This window comes from Lottia gigantea, assembly GCF_000327385.1.
Source record: "Lottia gigantea unplaced genomic scaffold LOTGIsca_63, whole genome shotgun sequence".
Taxonomy (NCBI): Eukaryota; Metazoa; Mollusca; class Gastropoda; family Lottiidae; genus Lottia; species Lottia gigantea.
In genome coordinates, this window is record NW_008710145.1 from 1,169,925 (window position 1) to 1,197,073 (window position 27,149).

The 27,149-nt window shown below is 32.4% G+C and overlaps 1 protein-coding gene across 1 annotated transcript; it reads left to right on the plus strand.

Moving 5' to 3' along the window:
- LOTGIDRAFT_71258 (hypothetical protein) lies at positions 1–27,104 on the plus strand (the record flags this gene model as incomplete). Its single annotated transcript, XM_009064467.1, has 16 exons — positions 1–360; positions 4,997–5,179; positions 9,087–9,194; positions 15,408–15,567; positions 18,104–18,319; positions 19,648–19,811; positions 20,343–20,486; positions 21,633–21,779; positions 21,949–22,056; positions 22,352–22,461; positions 22,732–22,819; positions 23,151–23,251; positions 23,431–23,508; positions 25,650–25,788; positions 25,938–26,021; positions 27,012–27,104. Coding segments are annotated over 16 exons (2,283 nt in total), but the record flags the coding sequence as incomplete, so codon positions are not given.
- Positions 27,105–27,149: the final 45 nt, after the last annotated feature.

Here is a 27,149-nt window from a genome sequence, read left to right on the forward strand (position 1 = left end):
CGGGCGAGAAAAGTGTCCGTTAAAAAAGACCGATCATCCCTGGTTCATATGTCAGAAGAAGATTTGTTTATGGAACTAATTAGAGACATTGCTAGTGAATTAGATGTCAATGTTTTATGTCACAAGATCCTTCAGAATGTTAGTATATTAACTAATAGTGATAGAGGAAGTCTTTTTCTATGTCGAGGAACTAAAGAAAACCGTTATCTAGTCTCAAAACTGTTTGATGTTACTGACACATCTACTTTAGAGGAATCTATACACACGGAAGAAAACGAGATCAAAGTGCCTTTTGGAAAAGGAATTGCTGGACGCGTAGCTTTAACTAAAGAAACAATCAACATTATAGATGCATATCAGGTAAGATTTCTTTTAATCTCATGTTTTACCCTGCCCGATTCAAACTTTAGGTTGCAGAATTCTGTGGGTTTTTTTTTTGGAACACCGAAAAAACGTTACTTGCACGCAGTGTCCAGGCTACGTTAGTAAACCCATATATAACATTGTCAGTCATATCAAGTTTTAGATTGGGCGGTTGGTAGTTACAGTTCATAAGCTTAACTTTTGAACTATCATATTTACATATATGTAATAATGGATCCGCAATTTTATTTAGCAATGCTTGCATACTTCAATTACAGAGATTCTGCTATGTTATGAAGATACATGTGTAGCCTACCGAGATTAGGTTTTAGCTTCGACAATTAATAAAACTCATAAACTTTCGTGGGAAATTTATTGAATACTAGTGCAGTGTGCTCCGAGTAAATCTACATGCATTGAGAACATATAAACATGTCAGCAAGTGTTGTACAACTCAATAGTTCAGGACTATAACATTGCTATATATAGCTTTCTTCCTATACTTGCAGTAGCTATGCATATCTTGTACTTCAGTATCACTATAAAACAGAACAGTGAATCAGTTTTAACTAATACCATTCTGTAAATCAAGAAACAATTATAGCATAATATATTACATTTTTCAGTATAGATTAAAAGAATATTGCCTCTTAGAAAAAAAGAATATAATATTCTTCTTTGGACCGACCCAGAGCCATAACTACCGGGTATACAACAGAATCCCTCTTTTATCCGATATCTAAGTAAATAGATGCACATAAATGCATTTTAAGTTCTCAAACTTACGCAATAAGAGTATATAATTTATTAAGTTGAGAAGTTACATGCATTTATGTGCATTCTTAGAGGTAGTGTCTCTTTAAACATGAAATTAAATATCTAGTCTATATGGCTTTCATATTCATTATTTATTACCTGAGTACGGGTATTTTTAATTGTTAAATATTCATCATATTACCACCCACACTCTCTACAAATATAAAACCAATCTGTTATAATTTTATATATAAAAAATTTGCATCAGAAAAAATCACCCACTGGATAGTGGATGGGATAGAATTTGTTTTATACATTTATACATTCAAAATTATCATATTGGTAAAATTTTCGTGTCATTTGTAACCTGATCCAAATGCCAAATTTGCTACCTTTTAGGTTTAATGCTTGAAAGGAGAATAAATATAACAACTACTAACAGTAGTCCGGTCATTGCCTGATGACCGTGATATATTAAGCTAATTACTAATTATTAAGAGGTGACCTCTGGACTGGAACGATTGAATTCAATATTTTCTTTCAAAATAATTCTTTTTAGACATATTTACAGGCTCCATAAATTCTCAAATGCACAATGCTTTGTGTTATGTGAAATGAAATTTACTAAAAAACACAATTTTGGCAGAGTTATTTGTTATATTTTGTCGTAAATGTTCCATTTTCTAGAACGCAAAAAAGCATTGAATGTCACTGGAACTGGAAAAGACGAGAAGATAGACAATTTAGTTAAACGCATCAAAAGACACGTCAACAATTCTCGCTCATGATCCCAGATCTGAACGTCGGTATCTAATGATGTTTTAATTCAATTAAATGATTGATGAGTGATCTTATTGTACTTCCTATTCATCTCGACTAATTTGAAAAAAAAAAAGATCTTTCCAGTGGATGAACATCCTGTAGTGTTAGGCGGATGCTTCCATTCTTGACAATGGGTACTCTTTAATTTTCCGGATCAACGAATGATTAATGTTATCATTGACATTGGTAAATCTAGGACATAGAAATCTAGATGAGGCATATTACACGTGTCAAAAGATTCCACATGGTATAGCCTGACTGACTTATCATTTCCTTTGATGCCATCTAAAAGGAGCCACTTAGTAGAAGTCCTCATCTCGTCGGAAGTACTATAAAGAAAACTCTATAAAGTTTGACTCCTCCGAGTGCCATTAGATAGTTTTATTCTTACTGAATGACTGTTTGATATATTTGATCGGATAGATCATTGACATCGCGTATATACATCCATATTATGTCTTTACCTAAACCTTATGGTGTCTTCATTAAAATTCAGGGTTATATGCACTATATAAAATGATATTATCCCACTTGCAGATTTTTTACATGTTAGCATAGACCAACCATTGATCAGCTTTAACATACTACCGACTTGTGGTTTATGTACAAAAACATTCTAAAATGTGTTAATTATTTGTAAAGTACATTTACTGAGAGTTATAAAGAATCCCCAACAAGCTCAGACGGTTCAGCTACAATCGATTGGCATGTAACTTGACAGAGCCACAAAAATTTACCATCGATGATTATTGCTGAACCCATTGCAGATATCTTTAAACGAATATAATCGTGAGATTCTTGACAAAAAAAGAAAAGAATATGCCTCGATGACAGATACAGGATTATTGATACTGATCGAACGTCATCAACTGTTTTTCTGTATACTTTTACATGGAATGACTGAAACTTGCTATATTTACCGTAAAGAGGCTGTTCATATATTTTACACATTGTATGCTATTTCATCTGTACAGCAAGGTGATCTTAATGATCATGATCAATGGTCGTGACACCATGAACTGTTTACTGACGATCCAGGGATTACTGCTTGTCGGAAACACAGTCTGTCTGAAATGTTGTCAATCTCAGCTCATTGTACTGAGCATTACCAATTCAATTATTACATGATGAATCGATGAATGTTTCTAACAACGTGATATCTTTCAGGAACTATGGGTCAGTCTCTTCTTTATAACAACAACAATGACAAACAAGCGAAATAATTTAACACGAATCTGTATTTGTTCCGTCTGAAGATTGGCAAGAAGGTTAATTGGTCGAGTTGAATAATGAGAAGTAGAAGTAGTGTTTGTTGAGATGTTTATCTGTCTAGTAATAAAATAGTAGACTGTCAGGCCATCCTACAGTCTTTCTAATTAATGTTTTTTGTTTGAATACAAATACCATTTAGCAGATCAATACTCGACTATTATAAACTGGCTTCTACAGTTCGTTCTCTTTATATTCCACTAAATGTCAGTTGTTAAAAATTCTATAAAACAGTTTATTTCGGTCAGTTGTTTAAAATTATATAAAACAGTCTATTTTAGGAGAATAATCAGAGTAGTGAAAGTCATGCTGGTAAATGACATATTAATTATTGTAGAAGGCAATTCAATAAATCATTCAATGCACCAGTGTCACCAGTATCTGATGTCATGAAAAGAACTAATTCATCACAACATATTGCATCGTTTTTTTACTGATTTACACTATGTGATAGTATAGAAATCTATCAAATCTGCAAGAATCGGAAATGAATTTAAAATATAAGACATGGTAAATTCATACGCAGCTCAGCAAACTAATGAACACAAGATAACATGCAGTGCAACATCAGAGGACTTTTATTAGAAAAGAAGCAATAACGAGCATACTCTTTTTCATCTACATTCTATCAAGAATACAGTTTGAAATGTACCAAATGTATCCAATACCTTTTTAATTTACAGAACTTGTCTTGACAATTCTGCTACCGTGATCGAACATAGAAACTCCTGTTTAACCCAGTCTTTTTTTTTTTACTAATTTTACTCATTTGGTAGCTTTACATTTGGTGAGAGCTGAACCAATGTGGAAAGTTGAGAATACTTCAAAAGCTCTTCTGTTCGTAAATAATATATTAACTCTAAGGCAACTATTGTTCTGATCTACAGTAATTTTAACATCGATTTCTAGTGTTAATGGTATTCGATTTAAACATGATTTAACTTCTTGCTTTTGTGTTAACAATTCATCTCTGATAATATTCCTGTTTTATGATCAATAAATGATGATGTTTGAATACCAAAGAAGACCAAACACTTGATAATAACGAGAGAAAATACCTGCTTCTATTCCCGTCTATAAATCCCAGCTTACAGATCAGTTTGTTTGTAGAAAGGCCTCGATCAATTTATTGAATAAATATTAAAATAAGCCAAAATTAATTTTCTAATATCTATAATATTTTATATCTAATAACATCAAATCACGCAATCATTTTGTACGTCGCTACACATATCCATTTCATCAGATATACAAATATGTATCTAGATAATACCTTCAGTACAGATATCATATATATATATATATTTATATAGATCATACATTCAGTATCTTCTACAGATATCATACACTGACTGTTAATATAGATCATACATTCAGTATCTTCTACAGATATCATACACTGAATGTTAATATAGATCATACATTCAGTATCATCTACTGATATCATACACTGACTGTTAATATAGATCATACATTCAGTACCATCTACAGCTATCATATAATGACTGTTAATATAGATCATACCTTCTGTTTCATCTACAGATATCATATACTGACTGTTAATATAGATCATAAATTCAGTACCATCTGCATAAACTAATGTAAAATTTACTGCCATAACATCCACAGTTATCATACGTGGACGAATGGAATCTTAAACACATCTTTTGGTGTGAAACAAAATAACCGGCTTCCATATTTGAAAAACCCAAATTGTTCATTTGCCATTTGAAAGCCCTGCTACGTACTTTCAAAAAATGAAAATTGAAACCTCTTTTGTTTTCAGGATCCAAGATTTAACCAAGAAGTCGATGATAAAACTGGATATAGAACTCACAGTATTTTATGTTTACCTATTATTAATTATGAAGGGGAAGTGATTGGAGTAGCACAAATTATCAACAAAATCAGTGGCAATCATGTCTTTACCCCGGCAGATGAAGAGGTATGGTATTCCTTTTACACGTTAGTTCTCAAATTTGATAGCTCACTTAAGATATAGTTGATTGGTAGTGTTGGATGTTAAAGAAGATACACTCCTATAGAAGCACTGGTAATCCTAACCAGTAAGCAGATTTTGTCTTTTTGAAAGGAGGTTCTGTTAGATCCAAAAAAGCAGGATATATTTGAAGCCGGTCGTAAAGAGTACATGGCACTTTTGTCTTTAGTCAATGTTTTCACAGAAAATAGCTGGACTGGATGAAATTTAACAATACATTCATTCCAGGTCTATTTTTCGCCGGAAGTTTTTCGCCTCAACCTCATTACAAATGTAATTGTAAGACAGGAAAAGTCGTTCTCACATAATATCTTAATACAGAAATAAAAGAGAAAGATTAGCATGTCGCCTTGGTCTTCGGTTTAAATCCCTAGCTTATTTCCGGTAGAGAAGTCTAATTCCAAAGAGATATATGGCACCATTTTTTCTTTATTTAACAACTGGAAGTCACTGTCTGATTCAAGTAATCCTATGAAGTTTTGATCAAGATTAATAGCTAATGCCTGAAACCGGTTACCTGATTACCTCTAGAGAAGTTTTTCGTGGATAATATGTGAAATCGTCATTTAACAGTGTACTCTTCGGAATTATTCATCGGGTTAGCATGAAACAATATGTCCCGATATACGGGTACATAAGCCAGTCGTAATATTTACATTAAGCAAAATGTACCAGGTTGAGGCCTGCGGAATGAAAGTGTATCCCTTGAAGACATTCCCTAAGGAAATTTTTTTTTCAGCTGATCACACACTCGTATAGTAACTAGCTGGGACAAGCAGGAAATAAGGAATTAAAATCTCTTTCATATAATGTTAATTTGGCTGAGATGTTTGAACTTTTTTTTATTGATCTCAATTTTAATGACGACTTCTTGAATTCAAAATGTCACTTGTCGCTATTCTCCGTTTAATTTTCGTCTTTAACTATTCCATGGTAATGACGTTAGAGGCAATCCACATTAAATCTCAACTTTAAATGACATTCCATTGTACTTTACTCTCAAAATACACTTTAAAGTCAAATGAGTGATAATACATTCTCCTTCTAAATTGAACAATATCGTATGTTTATAATTCAGGATATCTTCAGATCCTTCACATTACAGATATATCTGCAGGTGCTGAAAATGTCCTCATAGAGCATTTGTTTAATCAAAGAGGGAAAATTTTATTACAGTATTTACTTTCGGCATTATAATTTTTGGCAAGGGATTTTAAAAGGGCTGTTATTTTAAAACGGTTCAACCTTTAAAGCTGTAATTTGGTGCAAAGATTGTCCAATAACCGCGTAAATATGAGGTCTAAATATTGTGATCATAACTTTGATGCGGTTTTAAAAATCGTGAAATGAAAGTGTTATCGTTTATTCTGAACCACCTGAAATAAAGAGAACAGCTATAGACATAGTAATTTCGCTACCATTCCTTTAAAGATATGTAAAGAAAGCAAAATATCCTGAACAAATTTGGAAAGAATGTGGAAATAGTTTCCATAGTTAACACGATAAGAAAAATGCAACATATTTTCATATTCCATAAATTATTAACGTATATATGTATGAATATAGATAATTGGTACAAAAATATCATTAGTATTGATTTTGTGGAAATTTATGTTGGATAACGAGTTTAATGCTCATTATTTTCAACCTGAGGTCTTCGTGCCTTTGACCAGCTTGTCAGCCTATTGACAAACTACGTCTGAGAAAATCTCCAAATCGGCTTACAATAATTTACTGTGCGATTTCAGACCGTAAATAACTGAGATTCCAAGTTTAAAAACCGTTTAATATGGAATAGTTTACAGTCAGATGGAGTCTTAAGCGAGTATTTTCTTTTTAGTCAAGCAAACAACCGGTTTAAGATATCTAGAATAACCGACTTAAACAACTTGAGCAGCCTTAGTACATATTGCTAATGATCAGACATCGATATGCATGCTTGTCTTTAATTCAATAAGCTACCTGTCTTAAAAACAACTTCGATCTGAGAATGGAATAAGAACAAAAGATGGACCAGTAAGCAATGAACAAAGTTTCTTGTAACTTTGATTATTTGCACTTAATTGCTTTGTGGGCTGAGAAAGAAACCAACGATCTAAAATCACACGTTTCTTATTTATTGTAGCCTAGGTGCATTTAAATAAAATTGTAGACACTTAAATGAAGCCTAGTATTTTTCCGCTCCGTTCTACAGGAAATATACTACGCTGAAGTCGCCTAGATATCCACAGGGGATATTTTGTAATCATCCTTTTTTATCATTTCCGTAGTCTAGAAAGTGTTCTTGTATTCTCATTTATTTCACTTTGCGATTTCAGATCGATTTCTAAATATTGATTTATAAAGTAATTTTAAACACACGTCTGCTTCAAAGATTTAAGAAAGGCATTTTTACCAAATGTAATGATGTTTTTTATTCTGATTGATTTGTTGGATTTCAACATTTATAACAACTGACAGATGAAATAATGTTTTTTCTTACAATTTTCCCAGTCGATTCTTCAGAATTGATTTTATATTAAATGTAAAGTGGGATGGAGAATTACCCCCTACTCTCTTATTACATTTCTTGACATTTACAATAAGCTAGATATAGAAGATTTCACATTGGAATATCTAACTAAAGAACATAAAGAATTACAGCCTGTCACTCCATAGTATCTTATAACAGAGAATTAGATCTCATATTATACATCCATAATCATGAGGTTATGATGTCACGTCTCCTCAAATCTCTCATTATAACACCTTTTTTCTCAACCTCTATGATTGACTTGATCTTGATCTCTGCTAGTTTTCTATAGGACAGAAGAACCATTTTGACAGCCAATGTACAAACTTGCCATGCCCTAAAATATATCAATGAAAGAAAAAACATTATGCCTTACATTATCGGCAATGCAGATTTGTTAAAGATTATGTTGACAAATCCAGGAGTGACATCAGTTATCCTTCTGTACGAAACTACGTAAGAATGTAGTTCACAAACATTTTGATTCACTACTTCGACTAAATAAGTCGAATTTTCAAAAAGGTTACAATGTTTCAACAAAGCCATCATATCACATTTAAAGTCAATTCTAAATGTAATTTGGAGGCTTCGTAGGAATATTTTAAAAAATTCGACTCATTAAGTCGAGGAAGAGATTCAAAATGGCTGTAAACTACGTTCGTGTGTGTTATTTTCATGTAAGAACAATACGTAGTTTCGTATGTAATCTTTCGAACGTAGAAAGATCTGCGCAAATTACAGATTGTTGTGTGTTTTTATGGCCTTGAGTATTAAGTAGAACAACCACCTTTGTCCTAATTCTATTGAAGAGTTCTACTTCTATTGAAATTTTTTGTCTTTTCATAATACGTTTCTGGGAGCTGAAAGCTGGATTTCCGTCCTTTAGTATTGCTCTGAATGTAAATAATAAGATTATATCTGACAGAATGAAACGAAGTGTGTATTGTCCTCCAGCTCACCATAATATACGGAAATGCTGTCCATATATGACAGGAAAAGAAATCTAGTGATAGATATTTTATTTCAGTAAAGATCTGTCTGTAAATAAGAGCTTTAAGCCAGACAGCAAATTGTTTTTCAAATTTAAGTCCCAGTAGTAAATAGTTATCTTGAAAGATTCCATTTGAATGTCCAACCATATTCCGTCATGTAAATAACAATTAAAGAAATCATACCAATTGATATTCATTGAAATAATCCTTATGTTAGTATTTAATATGTTGATTTTTTTAGGGCTTTTAGAGGGATATTTTATACATATGCTACGTAGCAGAAATGCTGTATAACCACGATAGCGTCTATGGAATGACAGTGTAATCAAAATCAAACTCTCTTCGATTCCTACAATTAAACATAATATTCTAGTATTTTTTTCATTTTCAGGTATTCAAAAAGTACCTCACATTCTGTGGAATCGGTATCACAAATGCCCAGTTATTCGAAATGTCTGTACAGGAATTTACCCGCAATCAGGTACGTATTTTATTTAAAATTAATCATTTCAAAATGATTAATCATTCTACAGCTATTGGTGTATTATATTGGACTAGTATCGTCGAGAAAATCGATGCCAACATCAAAATATTCTCAGAGAAAAATATCTTTATTATAATTCCTATCTAAGCTTAACTATCAAAGTTTACATAACTACCATATTACATTACAAAAATAAAGGAAGAACATCATTAACAAAGCTAATCAATCGCTATAATAAATGGCAAAAAGCTTACAGAACAGACGAGCCAGCCCCAGCTAACTACAGTAAGAAACATCAGATAAAATCTTTGTGTGACATAATACATCAACAACATAATTTATTTCCTACTGAACGTCAAAATTCTTTCGCGGGGTTCCAATTATTGTTCTTTCTGCTCAAATTAAATCTTAATCGATTCAGATATGATAAAATTGTTTCTGGTTGAAAATAAGGTGATATTTGAAAGACTTGTTTTGTTCCGAGATCCACTCGAGTATCATACATACGTCTCAACTGAGACTAATGTGGTAAACTAGAACTTTAAATTGAGAAATTTCAACTTGAACAGAGTATTTGCACATTGAGTAAAGATAGACTAGTTCTAATTTGACTGTCTTGACCGGAAGTCGACCTCTCAAGATACGGGAAATTGGAAAAGTGGATACTAGCCTCCTGGTCAGAGAAGCTGTAATCGTGTCTTTAACAACCAAGATAAATATTTATATCTAAACTAAGAATTTCAGTCAGAAGACGTTCCAGAAATGACAAACATCATTTAAAGAGTATGTGAAAAGAGGTTTTAATTTGAATATGATCAATGATCATACCGGAAGCCTTTCTAAGGTCACAGTGAATCATCTGTGAATGTTATTCGGTGGGAGTAAAACTGTTTTGTAATCTGTGGGCTGATTCAGTACCAATGACTCAAATGTTTTGTATTCAAATCAAAAATCATAGAACATACAATTACCCATTGTTTGCATTGACAATGCTACTATAAACTGTCGTATCGGGTGCTCATTGGTACACTTATTTAAAGAAATATAACCTCAAAATTCTCAAAGTTATGACATCCAAGTTCCAATTTCACCTCACATACTTCAGTTGCGTGTCATACAAATTTTTATCACTTTTTTACGTGATCAAAACTAAAAATACGATTCTTTTGAGATATAGTTTACAATTGTCCATAGATTAAGCTTCTTAAATATAAATCAGTATTCCCTTATCATAGTCATCTAATTCCTCAGATAGATGTACCATTGTTATCAATAGTCATTATAGTGATTGACTCTCCTGTTAAATCTGATCAACATTCCTCACCATTGCATTTTCTAGAATGATCAGAGTAAACGACCAATCAATGTAAACAGCTTGTACCTTTAAATCATCGATACACCTTCAAATAGCTTTCTATTCAATAACATATTACAATAATATTAATACAATTGTAAGAAATATATATGTGTGTGAATAGGATTGTGTAAAAGCCATAAATGTCACTATATAAGTTTTGTATATCACTATGCTATAACTAGTTATAGGCCTACACATTTCATGTCCAGTTACAAGTTACACTAACAAAAATATTTAATGTGTTTGAAAAGTTAAACGGTGTAAAAGATGACGCGTGAGAGCTTGCACAGGTCTTTATCAAGAGAGATAGATACTAAGGTAATAAAGATTATGTAAAGAGTTGTACGATTTTTTATTATGTAGGTCACATCCTGGGAATGTTGTCGACAACATGGTATGGATTGTAATTCATTCATAGTAATAGTAATGCGATTTGGTTTTTAACTTTATATCTTAGAATAGCTTCTACCTACAAATTAATCATGGCTGAAACATTCAAAACGAGCTGTTAAATTTCCTCGTATGTTTTTGTCGCTGACAGAGTTATTATATACAAACTCTGTCAATGATGCAGATCGGGCGGACGAAAATGAATGGGACATTAAACCGAGGCAAGGTTGTGTCGAAGTAGATAAGTGTGAACAATATTTCACTGAATGGCATTTCCGTTTTCATTAGCCAAAGCCAGAGGTCGAAAGGAGGATTTTACACTCCTTACATTGCAATTGCACAAAAACACAGAATTCATGTGCAGGACTCATTATTTTATCTGTTCTATTTACTGATTCATCACATGATGCGTGGTGCAACATGTAAAGGAAATTGTGCTTTATATTTTCAAAAACCAATGGTAATTAGATTGCACTGACATGCACTTCAATATCCAAAAATATGAAAAACTCGATCCGCACCACAACATGAAACTCGAAACCAATAATTCTTTTTGTTATACCTGGGAACTAGAAATCAGCCTACAAATCTGCTTCGTACTGCGATTCAGATTTTCAAATCAAGCGAAAAGAGAGCAACACATTAATTTCAATTTGTTTTACAAATTAAATTTCCACAGCTTCGTCATGTATCAATTTCTGGCTAAATTACCATTAAAACGACAGTGCTCTGGCCTCTGATTGAAATTGTCTCTTATCTGTAAGTAACAGTTTAACCTTCAGCTTATCGTTAACTAATTGAACTGATTCAACATTAATTATGTTTACAACAATTAATTACATCGAAGTAAGTTATGTGCAATTTAAAGATCTAACCTCCTAGTATGAAGGCTAATAACAGAATTTATTAACCACTACCATTAAGAAATATAGATGAAAGTGAGATTAGATATAAACAACCTTATCAAGAAAAATATCAATAACAATCTTTGATCAGATCTTTAGTCCGACAGTTCTCTCTGAGTGATTCACATTGTTTTGTTATCTTTGGTACCTTCTCGACCGACTAAATGATTAGATGGAAGTGGCTTCAAGAATAAGTAATGTAATAATATCAGATATTGCGTATTTTCCATTTTAAATTGAAACGTTATGCCAACTTCTAGTCTCACTAACCCTATAACTTTTTGTCTTGATTAAATTGCATTTATATTTCGGTTAAACTTTCTTTTCTTTACATCATTCTTTGCAAACTGTAATCTCCATGCATTATGCGCCTGCTATATTATTCTTCACCATTCTTTGTATTCCTAATAATGATATTAATCTTTACCGCCATTTACAACTCTGTAACACTTCTCTCCATCACTATTTAGGATATTTAGGATATCGTAAGACGTTCATCTTTTTGTACCATCCTGTTAAACTATCTCTATTTTGTTATAATCAGATACATCTGTTTCACTCTATATTACTCTATCAAACTCATCACCTTATATGATAGTATTACACTTATCTTCATCACTCTCAATTCCTCGTTTGATTTATCTTATATAACTTTTTTCACCATCATCAACTCTTTATGACCCTACTCTTAACCTTCCCGTTACATTTAACTTCATGACTTTGTGCTCTCTTCACCATCCTGTATGACGTCGTTATACCAATTTCAATCACTCTTTATGATCCGGTTAAATTTATCTTCTTTAGATTTTATAATAAGGGTACACTTATCTCACGCATATCTTCTTTACTTTTTATGATCCTGTTACACTTTATCACCATTTACTTTTATAATTCGTAAACATTTATCTTTGTCATCATATATGATCCTGTGAAACCAAATCACTGTATATGATCCCGTTACACTTATCTCCATCACTCATTATAATCCTGTTACACCTTTCCTCCATCACTCGTCTTGATCCTGTTAACTTATCCCCATCACTCTGTATGATACCTTTGTCACTCTATATGATACCTTCATCACTCTGTATGATCCCGTTACACTTATCCCCACCATTCTGTATGATACCTTTATCACTCTGTATGATTCCGTTACGCTTATCCCCATCATTCTGCATGATACCTTTATCACTCTGTATGATACTTCATCACTCTGTATGATCCCGTTACGCTTATCCCCATCATTCTGTATGATACCTTTATCACTCTGTATGATACTTCATCACTCTGTATGATCCCGTTACGCTTATCCCCACCATTCTGTATGATACCTTTATCACTCTGTATGATACTTCATCACTCTGTATGATCCCGTTACGCTTATCCCCATCATTCTGTATGATACCTTTATCACTCTGTATGATACTTCATCACTCTGTTTGATCCCGTTACGCTTATTCCCATCATTCTGTATGATACCTTTATCACTCTGTATGATACTTCATCACTCTGTATGATCCCGTTACGCTTATCCCCATCATTCTGTATGATACCTTTATCACTCTGTATGATACTTCATCACTCTGTTTGATCCCGTTACGCTTATCCCCATCATTCTGTATGATACCTTTATCACTCTGTATGATACTTCATCACTCTGTATGATCCCGTTACGCTTATCTTCACCATTCTTTATGACCCCGTTACACTTATCTCCAAACACTTGTAAAGATCCCGTTACACTTATCTTCGACACTTTTAAAATTCGGTTACCATTTAGTTTCATCATTTGTATACACTTATCTGTGTCTCTCTATATGGCCCTGTGAAACCCAACCCAATATGATCCCCTTACAATTACCTCCATCACTCATTATGATCCTGTTACACTTTTCTCCATCACTCGTTATGATCCCGTTAACTTATCTCAATCACTTTGTATGATACCTTTATCACTCTGTATGATCCCGTTACGCTTATCTTCATCATTCTTCGTGACTTATTTCCAAACGCTTGCAATGATCCCGTTACACTTATCTTCGTCACTTTTTATAATTTGGTTACCATTCAGTTTCATCATTCGTATACACCTACCTGTGTCACTCTATATGACCGTGTGAAACCAAATCACTGTATATGATCCCGTTACTCTAATCTTCATCACTCTATTATTGTTTAACTCATCTTAGTTACACTTTAAAATAACGTTTCATCGTTCTATATTATATCTTCTTTTCGATCTCTGGTATCACACTTTTTGACCCTGTTTAATTCAATCAGTCTATCTATATGATCGTGTTACATTATCTCCATCACTCTTTATAATCGTGTTACACTTATCTTCATTACACTTAATCTTCCAGTTACATTTATCTTCAACATTATATTATTAAAGCTTTGATATGTGTCTTCCATTTATCTGGAGATTCATTGTTGTCCATTTAATTTAACTTGATGATTTTGATTTTGATTAACGGCTAGGGCTAATTGGTATTATTCACTATATATGGTCATATTATGCACTATCTTTGTGATCCTGTTAACTTGTCGTCATCATACGGTATGACCTTGTTACATTTATCAAGGATACCGTTATAATTTCATTGCTCTGTATGATCGATCTCTCTATAAAACTCATTTTTCCAATTATCTTATCTTTGTCACTCAATAGACCCTATCGGATTCCATCACCCTATATGATCGTGTTACATTATCTCTGCCACTTTTTGTACGCCCACATGAAATGGGGGTGAATATTGCCGTCACCCATGTCCGTCCGTCCGTCCTTCCTTAAATGCTAAATATTTAGAATGAGTTATTGTCCTTGTTCTTGAAAATTCGTTCAATTTTTAGCACGTAAACACTCTAGAAGGCACAATTCTTGACAAATTTTAAATAAACTTGTAATAGTATACAGTATCGCCCCAAAAAGTTCAAAAGAAGTGTAAGACAGAAGGTTGAATTTTTCATACTGGTAATTGTTACTGTACTGCCAAATATTTTTATTTAAAACCAAAGCTGCCAGTGGGCGTATACAATACCCTGCCTGGCAAGCTATCTTTATAATAATAAATAATAATCTATATGATTCTGCTAAAATCCAACACTATATATGATCGTGTCTTTGTGACCTTCATTATATCATCTTTATGGGCCTAATGGGAAACTACAGCACTCTTTGCACTTTTGATGTACTTGAAATCATTAAACAGTCTTTAAAATCATATTTCAAACTACTTCAATAATAAGGTTACCGATATCTTCATCGATTTAATATCTTTTATATAATCTATTACACTTGATTCCATCAGCCGTTATGATTCCGTTACATTAATCGCCATCAAAACATGTGTAAGAAACTAATACATCTGTCATCAACACTTCTTTATAATCTGGTAAAAATTGAAGTATCCTTACCAGACATCTTATCAGCTTGGGTTCCCATAATAGAAAACATATATGTCAAGGATATTTCACATTGTATATATTCAATAAAAACTGTAGGCATCTTAATAAATAGGCTTATGTTTCATAGCATATGCTGTCTTTCTCTTCCAGCTATTATTACATCTTGCAAGAGGAGTGTTTGAAGAACAGACCAACTTGAATAAGCTGATTGAAAAGATTATGTTAGATGCTCAAGAAATTCTTAAGTGTGAACGATGTACCATATACTTATTAGAAGATTCACTGGAAAACGTAAGACCATTATCCACGAGTGTTAAATATTTAGGAAAAAATGTCAAAAAACATGTTTATGCTTGGTAAATTTGATAACATGTTTCTGTATACTTTAACCAATCTTTTGCTGCGTTTGACATTGACGTGATGTATTGTTGCATGATTGTTAGGTACCCTCTCTTGTAATCTTTCGATCTCTTTAAATGAATCATATATTAGATTAGATAACTAACAACAATGCATGTTCTTTGTTTTATTGTCGACTATGCTAGGTTAATTGCTGTTGAAAATCTTTTCAGTTTTGGGCGGAGAGCAAGGTAATTACCTCCCCTGATAATAGAGAATACATTTTTAATTTAACTTTCATTGTAGATATTAACATAGAAATAGATTGTTTTTTCATTTTCACCGGATAATTATATGAACTTTCCAAAAACCTAAAGTACAAGAAGTCGAATTTCAAAAATCCACCCATTTTTTTGATACTCAAGTTTGGTAAAAACCCGCAACACAAAAGGAGTGTGCAACTGTATACTCAAATCTCTTTTCTGTGTTCCTTCAAAAAAGTCTACCACAGACCCACTTCCTCCCAATACTTTATTTGTTTCTTAAGATTCAATCCAATTGTCCAAAATATTGTAAAATATTCACTGGTTTGTCTGTTCACCCTAGATTCTATTTAGTGCACGTCAATGTGTTTGTTTCTTTCTCTGTACAGGTTTAGATGATATAATTTGTATTTAAAGGCCTACAATTAATATTATTTCTCATTTTCAACTCTTTCTATAGGCATTTTTTCAAATAATTAGTAAACTTATTTACTGGTCAAGCTTTTAGAGGCTGTGTTTGTTTTATTTATTGATTTGATTTTTTTATATTTTGTGTTTATATATCAGGATAGTCACAAGTTTACCAAAGAGTTTATGGACCGTTTAGCCAAATATCCTCAGAAATCTCTAGTGATGGCTATGCAGGTATAATAATTCAACATCATAACAACCTAATTGTATTCTCTGTTTAATAAATTTAGAAGTTGTTTTTTGAATTTCAAACATCCTGTCTGTTGAAGGTCGTTGTTAAAAGAGTCTCCTTATGACTTTGACTTAGAAAATGAACTTTTTAACTGTGCTTTCGTTTTTCATGCTGTCAAATTTTGTACGAGATGTCTGATATTCAAATAAAGAAACATTTTTAAATTTCTTGAACTAGAGAATATTATGTAGGTAGTTTTCCTTACCTAGCATATGATTATTATCAACTAACCATCTTTATCCTTATATATATATATGATATACCTCAGTTTCGTTTATTAATACCTAATTATGGTGGTTGTTGGATTATTTAAAGAAAGGCTTGATTAGCATCTGGCTTCAACATGCACTAGCAGTTTGCTTGATCATTTTCATTTCGCTTACCTAGCTTATTATTATTCCTTATTATTTTTTTGACACAGGGTCTCAAACCTGGCGAACTACAGAAACAAGACTCAAGGGTATATTAATCAATAGCCTTACCTTGTCCAAATTAGTTTAGAATTTATGTCAACCGTTCGAATCATGGAACCTCGCTATGCAGTCATTCAGTCATCAACCTCTCGTTAAACTTGCCAATCAAAACTTGCCAAGACTAATATGTCAATTTCACGTCATAAAGGCAGGAAAATCTTCACAATTAGCCCGAGAACTTTTAATTATAGGACAGCGAGGTTTCATTGATTCTCAATGTAATAGTTTTGTGTCCTGCTTTTAAAAGTTTAGAGTATTGTTTTCTTGGATGGGAGATGTACTCAAAAATTCTACATTTACAGCCTTGATCTATTGCTTCTTCTGAGTTCCACAATTACTTGTTTAATTTTTTTTTGTGAAATACAAGTAGCCTATTGCCCTTGTTATTTATACAGTTCTTGGTGTATTATTCTTTGTGTCAATGTATGCATATGTCCAGAAAAAAATAACCTTTCCCAATAAAGTCTTATGTTTTAACCAGTCTGTAAACTGTGTATGTTTGTTTTGTGTAGTACAAAAAAGTAATCATTATCTCCTATCAACAACAATCTACTCAAAAGCTACATTTCTACAAGAAAATAATGTGTCTATTTATGAATATCTGTTTAGGATCCTTCAAATAGTACAGGACCAAATACCAACGACACAATCCAAGAAAAGGAACCTAAAAAAGAATACAATTCTGTCAACGTATGTTCTGATATTGTTTTTTTTTTATTTATCATGATTAGGTCTATATACACTTTTATTTTTGAATTTCGTCAAATGTCAACAAGTGGTCATTAAATTGTAGAAGGCACTATTATTTTGGATAAATCTTGGTGAAAATTTTCATTTTAAGAGCTCCATTAAAGATAAAAAAAATTGAAGGTTAAATTTTCAAGATGATGATTGCTGTCGTTCTGCCAAATCCTTTAATTCAAACACAGCTGTAACAGCATGACACTTTGCCTGACACATATTCAAATAATGTAATAGAATTTGACTTCAATTAAAATTTCAGGACGTTAACTTTTCAAAGTCATTTGATTTTTACGCAAAAGATGGAGGCATTATTAAGGAACCGAGGTAGGTTGTTGAAATATCGAAAAATGTGTCTATTGCAAAAACAAACATACCCCTTGAACATAATAGGAATTGGAATTAAATATCACTGGAGGTCTGTGATTTGTTGTGACTATACAGGAGTAATACTTATTTATTTCAGTCCAATGGAAATGGCCAAAAGTAAGAATACGAAAATAGCAAAATATGTAGTGGTTCATGGCACGGTAAGAATTATTAGTATTAGTTTAACTGGGCATAAAACAGACCAATAGAACTTAGGCCTATCCTCTTAATGGGTACTTAATGAACCTTATGGGGGAATATTTGATTCATGATTGTCCATATCAGCCTATAACGGTTTTGGTCCAGATCCATTGCAAGAACAAAAAGAGTGCATTAAACCTTGATGACACGTTGTATTTTGAATCACTGCTTCTATGAGGTTCATTTTCTTATAGTACTATTCAAGACATTGTCTTAGTCAGAATCAGATAAACAAACGAAATACAATAGGTGTTTCTGAAAATTAAAAATGGAAATTTGCATTAGTTATCCATAGTATAATATAATGTATGAACAATGAAGAAATAGGTATTATCCCTTTGTTGATAATCTTGACAGTATTAAATCTCATCATTGGTATTGAAATTATACACAGTAATAGAAGTTACCTTTTAAACCACAGTGGTAAAAACCCAGCAATATTGATTTGCAAACTTATAAAATGTTTGCGTTATAATTATATTTCAAAATTCCGAGAATAAATCAATTTCTTCTGCTAGCTTCAAATACTTTGATAACGAATAGAGAGTTTTTTTCGACGTAACTTTCAGAATATAATACAAGGCAACGTGAACTAAAATCTCTGTAATCTAATCTCTAAAGCAAACATTGTTGTCTGTAGTCTTAACGGGCTATTTCGTGGACGTGAAAGGAAAAATAAGCATAATATATGATCTCACCAAACTAATCGAAGATAATGGTCATATGGATCTATTAACGCATTGTGGGTCAGAATTGAAATTGCACGTGTCATCCAAACTTTAACTTTGGTTAATAACATTTCAATACTAACATTATTTCAAGTTTAATTAATGGAAATTCGTATTGTTTATATTTCAGACAATGAATATAGATGATTTACAAATGGATGGCAGATTTGGAAGTGAACCGGTGAGTAGCCTATTACACGATTCTGCTAGAATGAAAAGAGAAGCATGGCATCACAACTAACACAACTAACTATTTAACTATGGACTCACATCAACAATCATCACATCAGCGAAGCGCTACTACCGAGAGAATGACATACTAACAATTACAACTGAATGGTCGCAGATCCCGACAGGAAGATCCAATTTTTGTAGAAAGAACAACATGTGCAGCTGAAGGCAAGTGGCGGCAACTGTTCGCTTTGGACGTCAGTGCGCTCAGGTCGCTCATAACCCAGCGATTTTCCTTAGCGCCAATAGCTAAAGCTCTAGCTGCTCTCAGACTCTGTCGGTTGCAGGTTGATCTAGTTTCTATTTAAGATGCAGAAAACAGCAGCAGCACCACTTTTCAAGCTTTATGTTATCTGTTTCAGTTTGTTGAGGAAGACGGGTTTCATACGAGAAGTATATTATGTATACCAATCTATAATAGTGATAAAAGAATTACTGGTGTCACGCTTCTTATTAATAAAAACAATTGTAAACCTTTTAATGAGAACGACGAGAATATAATAGAGGTAACACTTTAAGTATTGGTTACCACGACGTTCACACTGGTGGTTGCGGGCACAAAAATCGTTAACGTGTCTGTTTCAAGCGCCACACTACACTAGTTGAGACATATGGAAAGCATTGGTCTTACATTTTACGTGAAGTTGATGAACACCAATTAATTGCTGATCTCTTTAGTTGGCTCAAGTCAACTGGCTATTCCATGACATGATGACATGAAAATCATACTTGTTTTTACGGACGAATAAGATAGCCAAACGGTGTGCTGATGAAGGGGGAGATATTGCAACGTATGCAGGTGAATGGACGTGAAAGCATTAAAGGTCTCACGTTGCGTGTTGGGAGCATGAATTACCTTATCATACAATAACCCTTTAAAATCATTGATGGTCTTGGACATCATTATCATTAGGAAAGCCATCGACTCCAATTTAAGGCGACCTTTCCACCAACAATGTCCAGAACTCCGCAATTCAATTGTAAAACATCACTAATCTATTTTTAATGACTTTCCAATGATTAGCTTTCCATTACAGGCTTTTTCTATATTTACTGGTCTTGGAATCCATAATTGCCAAATGTATGAAAATGCGTGCAGATTGATGGCCAAACAAAGTGTAGCATTAGAAGTATTGTCGTATCATGCCACAGCTCAAACAGAAGAAGCTGCGAAAATATTGGTAGGTGCTTATAAATATTTACAAATATCTAATATCAGCAAATCAAAGAGTATAAATCTCTTATTCAAAAGCCTTATTTATAGCCATGGGGAACTGTGATACCACACCACTGAACATAGGTTACTCATACTTATAAATAAAAAAAACCCAAAATATTCTCACTGTTAAAATGGTGCTTAATATAACAATTAAAGTGCGATATAGAAATGGTATTTAGTGATTTGTTGTTATATTAATACCGTGAGAAATATATTTTCTATGACAATTTAATTTAGTTTAATGAATCAAAGGCCTAAGATAAATCGGCAAATAGAACCCAGAATCAACCACCAGTATTGGACCAGGGCATTAGGGCCAGGCCCTGATTTGTGAAAATTAGCTTGTACTCTAATATCCACGTTCATATTTGGCATTTCTCAGAATACTTGCCCTCGGCATAGACCTTTTTAAAAAACAACATTTTTTAGCTGAGCTGTAAAATTTATCAAAACAGCAATTCTCCATTTAGCCATTTTCGAAGTATAAAGCATTTTCATTTTAAAATATAGTGAGCTATCAAATTTAATATTAATATGTATACAGTTCAGGTATTATAAAAGTTGTTCAAAATGATGTATACGTCTGATTGTATTGTAAGACTGTCAGGTGAAATGATTTATAGAACAAGGTAACAATAGCTAGAGGATCATGGAGTCAGAGCACACGATATGGCTGATGAATATGTCTTAATGACATGATAAATTAATGTCTGTAAACCGTATTGATTTGACTCGTTCAAATTAAATTCTATTGAATCCTCCTATGTCATCAGACCTAATTATCTTCAATTGTCTCAAGGGATGACATTAAAGAACTGAGTATATGGGTTCAAGTACTGGTATAAATGGCAGCTACTGCCCACTCTATACCCAGCTAATTACACATATAAAGTGTCACAAATTGCATACATCACAAGCTAATGAACTCGCGATTTTACCCAGCAATAATGTATAATTAATCTATTAGGGATGTTTATTTAACATCGGTCTCTATTCCAGCCTCTGATAGCTATTTGGAAGTAAGTTGTCGACTACAGGCTGGAATAAACGCAGATATTTCGGACTAAACTTTGATATGACTTGATATGATCGTTTTTGTTATTTTTAGGAAGACCCATTACCAACAGCAGATAAGCTAAGGCTATACAGTTTTGATTTTGATGACATTCCACTCCCAGATGATGGAACATTGAAGGCAGTCATTAGAATGTTCACAGATTCAGATGTAATCAATCACTTTAAAATACCCAATGAGGTAATGTATTTCTCAAGGGTGTGGTTTGGTGTTCTACAAGTACATTATACCTGAATTAGTCAATCTTTCTTATGCCTCATCTCATAAACTGATATTCAGAGGTTTCAAAAGATTCAGTTTTACTGAATATTGTCTGTAAAATGTATCATAATTTATGTTGTATTATTAGGTAATGTGTAGATGGATCTGTAGTGTCAAGAAGAATTATAGACCAGTCACCTATCATAATTGGAGACATGCTTTTAATGTTTGTCAAACCATGTTTACTATGCTCTATGTAAGTATACCAATTGAATACCAGTGATTGTATCATTATGACCAGATTATTCATTGATTCTACTTATACCTTTAAGAATATGTAGCTCTATGCATATACAATTCAAGACATCATCAACCCTATTTATAATAGAAGTAGCAAGGTAACAATTAATCAACAGAAAGACAATTCGGAAGGATAAGAACACATACATGACATGTAAGATAAACCTGGGGTATTTGACAGTTCAGATAATGATACACACACCAAAATTGAGAAACCTTCAAAATCTTTATTAAACATTTTCTTTCAACAGACTGGAGAATTGAGACCAATATTTGATGATCTAGAAATATTTGCCCTTATGGTAGCTTGTTTGTGTCATGATTTAGACCATAGGGGTACAAACAATGCATTTCAAGTCAAGTAAGTTTTAAATTCCTATTAATTGGAGAGGGGAAAATAACAGATTTGATTTATCACAATTACAACTTAATATTCATCAGTAATATCTTTAAAAAAGATCCCATTAAAACAAAGTATATATTTGCATCAAGGATCTCATCAAGGTCAGTGCTAATGGAGGCCATTGTCTTATTTTTGGATTGACCTACAGCCTTGGCAATAATGTATTTCTGTCACACACATGTATTTCTTTAATGTCATATTAACAAGCAAGGATATTTCCTATTTTAGGGTTGCCAGTCCTCTTGCTATGTTATATAGTACATCAGTTCTAGAACATCATCATTTTGATCATTGTATCATGATATTAAATAGTGAAGTAAGTATTAACTGATCATAAGCTGTCATTGTAATTAAAGTCATAATCACAACAAACATTTAAATTGCTTTTATCAGATACTAAGATTATGGAATCTGGTTTAAAATTGCTTTGCAACAACTGTATTTCCCAAGCATTGACATATAATGGAAGATTAAGTGTTCTTGATACAAAACCTCTTTAGAGTTCTATTAGAGAAAGTGTTTATCAAAAATGTTGTGTAGAATTGATAGTTATTAAGATGAAGAAACTACAGTAATAAAACTACAGTAATAAAACTGTAGACAAGTTAAGATAATAATCATCATAAAATATAACTATATAATTCCAGGGAAACAACATATTCCAATCTTTATCCCCTACAGATTATAGGAATGTAATAAAAACATTAGAACATGCTATATTATCCACTGATCTAGCTTTATATTTCAAGTAAGTAGCTTCAAATTAAACACTTGTGTGGTTTCTGTATTATAGAGGATGCTTAGAATCAACTCAGCTCATCAAAGTTCTATTCTGTACAATTCTGAAAAATCAGAATGAAGCCATATTCCATCTTATTGGACTGACTGGAAATTCTCATTTATTTCCCATTTATATTGTATTTACAGGAAAAGAGGAGACTTTAAATCATTAGTAGAAAGTGGAGAAAGAGACTTTGATGAACCGTATAAAAAAGATTTGTTGAAGTAAGTTTATTTTCACAAACATCTTCCATCTGTGGCAGTGATTGATGGCTTTGTATCCCATTAGTGATTTGTCAAATAATTGCAATTCGTTTCTTGTTATCTGACAGAGAAAATAGATCCTGCCTTGCCTGTCATGTCTGGCAAATAGAACTGAATCAAAGGCCCTGCATTGGAAACTAAAATCCTCTGAAAGTCAAGTATAAAAAATGCCAAATTACTTAACTTTACTGGAAAGTCAATCATTCATAATTAGGATATGAGGTAATTTTTCTGTGACCAAGCACACCATTCATTAATAACTAAACCACAATCAATTCCTTAATTAACCTCTAAAGATTTAGAATTAGATAAGAAAAAAAAAGAACTCCCTGTAAACTCTATTCCGTTAAGATTCAATTACCTGCTGGTAACCATGGTAACAAAGATATTTTGATTGATTTCTGGAGTAAAAAACAATAAATGATGATCAATACTTGCTGTTATCAAATTAACTTGAGTTTATATAAATATACTGAGATCAATTAATTACCTTGTGTCCAGGAAAGATAAAATGATATTTACCTGTCTAAGCAATGATAATTCATTTACTATTATCTCATATTGACTACCATTGATTTGCTTTTTCCACACTAATTTCTCGAATTAATTTTGATAATATGAAATCTTTGAAACTTAAAGGAACAATTTATATTTATTTTGAAAGTTTCAACCGAGGGAAAACTTTGAATCTTCGTAACAATCTACTTTTGTTTTGATCAAAATCTTCATAGTAATATATTGCATGGAAGGTCCATGAAAATTTCCATGACATAAAATATGTAGCATATATTTATTATTTAATTAAAAGTGTCAAGTTAAACTTTTTACAACCAAATATTGTGTTACATAACCATAAAGGAAAACGAGTTATGCATTAAAGGAACATGAGCAGATAAAGTATAATTTCAAGAATCCATAAATAACTCAATCATGATATTCAAATATGCAGTGTGAAAGATTTAAGTAAAATAACATAAATCATAATGTTGTTACAACCAAGACGCACATTGTATTTATGAATCGGTTGACTGCTTTGGTGTTATTTTGGGATTACAGTTAGAATTGAAATTCAATTATTCGTACAATCATAGAATTCAAGACAATATTAAATGACCTTTGAATATTCCTCAATGACAGACAATAATATTTATCCTATGAGAAATCTGTCAGTCGGTCTACTGAAAACTGATGAAAAGCTGGAGGTTGCTAATCTGTGTGAGGTTTTACTAAATATGAATCACCTGCCATTGAGCTTTAATATCCTAGCTTGAAGGGAAAGTAATTATTATGACTGAAGGCCTACAGATATAATCAATTACTCCTAGGTAATATGATCTTTAAAATGTAATAGAGTGACAAATAACATATTCTACAATCAGATCACATGTATCATAGCTACTGGCATTCTAATTTACCTTATGACATGAACTAGAAAATAATAAATAAACACTACATGCTATCTGCCATAAGGTTCAATCCAGAATGAAATGATATGCCTTCAGAAAGTGATTATTCAATGTATTTGTCTGGCTATCAAGCACTTATTCAGTTTTGCTGAATGTCAAGTGAGTCAACAACCAAATAAAGGTGACATTCCTTAATTCATTACATTGTATAATCTTAATATGTAACCTATCAAATTCAAAACCAACAGTAAATCAATCAGAAACCCCTGTTAATCATCAATAAACTATGATCAAACTTCAAAAATACACTACATTACAAACTTATTGCTCAACCATCCAAATCCTGGGTACCAAACCTCTTGGTCGCAAACCCAGCTTTGGTGGCGAAGTACTTCCCTTGGGGTCAAAGACATTCTTTCCGATTTTACTCATGTGTTAGCAAAATTACATCATAATTTGATATTGTATATCAAATGTGTTTGGATTCGCCTAAACTAAATTTTCCAGGCTAAAAAGTTTTTAAACTTGAATTATTGATCTCTTAAACCTAAAAGATGAATGCATTGATGGAAATTTTTACACCTCTGAATCGTCAAAACTGTGCTCTCTGGGTTTATAGTTTTCAAAAAATTACTTGGGGGAGAGCCCCTATTCAAATAACAACCCTACCAAGTCATCAATGTTGATTTATTTCAGAGCAATGATGATGACAGCATGTGATGTTGCTGCTATAACCAAACCATGGGAAGTTCAACAACAAGTTGCCCAACTTGTAGCCAATGAATTCTTTGAGCAGGGTGATTTGGAGAAAACACAACTGGGAGAAAAACCTATGGTAAGGTTACACTTTCTGTTAGCATCAGCAGCAACACATCCATATTCAAACACTTAAACTAAAACTCTTATGTGAAATATTAACTAGAAGATTATTAGATATAGTTTTTTTTAGAAAAAACTTTTTATATTCTCCAATTTTTCATGCAGCCAATGATGGACAGAGATAAAAAGGATGATTTACCAAAAATGCAAGTTGGATTTATTGATGCTATATGTTTACCAGTATATAAGGTAGGTTTTGATTACTGAATCCAGGCTAAACTTGTAAGTTGTTTATGATATTATACCATTAATAATTCAATTTTTGTATGAAATCTTTATACTGTAAAAATAAATCAATATTTTGTGATATAGAATGTTTCAGATCAATGAATTAATACACGTTCTGTTTTGATATTTCAAATGCTTTTGTTTTCATCTACTGGCAGTTAACATTGTCATCCAAATCAGATAAGCGATATTACATGTGTGCATATAAAAAATACAACACTTGAGTTGATCCAGCTCTTTTAGTACAATTTCTGTGCTATCCACTAATAACTTGTGGAGTGAATAACAGAATAGTAAAAATACTAAAAATGTTAAGTAGAAATAAATGAGACCCCATGGGCTTGTAAACCGATTAGAATCACAAATTTTTTATTTACAACTGAGACTGAGAGTCTTTCTTCTTTCTTCCTTTTCAAAATGTCTTATGTAGTCTCAATGGAAATGTTTATATGCATTTAACATGCTGTTTGAAGCCAAGACTAGGTGCTTCGTCTGACAGATCAATTTTTTTCTTAATGATAAGAGTGCATCAATTAGAATGTTAAAACGTTTTACTATGGAAAACACTTTGACAAATAAGTTTAAACAGAACGTCAATTTTTAAAAGATTTTATCAATTAACAGACTTATACGCCTCTTTTGGCCATGGACAAAAATTTAAAATTTTTGTTACAAATTTGCGTTGACAATACAAAGTTATGTATGACGATGAATATAACAGAATTTCACACAGATGATAGACAAAGTTCTTACTAAACGGAGCATTTGATTGGTTGTATATATAAGTGACACAATACTCTTGGTGAACAACACTATCCTCAGATCACAGATGTCTAGTGGAATGATCACAAGCACAAAATAACATCTTTAAAAGACACTACCAACTGTCAAACTATGACAATAGTAGTTGGACATTAATCTGTATCATAACATTTTTACACCCTTTTTAAGACATTTGCTGAAATTTGGCCTAGATTGGAGCCACTGTATATGGGTTGCCTTACAAATCGTAATAACTGGCAATCAATGACAGAAAATAAGGAAGAAAGTTCTGGTTAGGTGATATGAATGTTCAGTCATTATGTAATT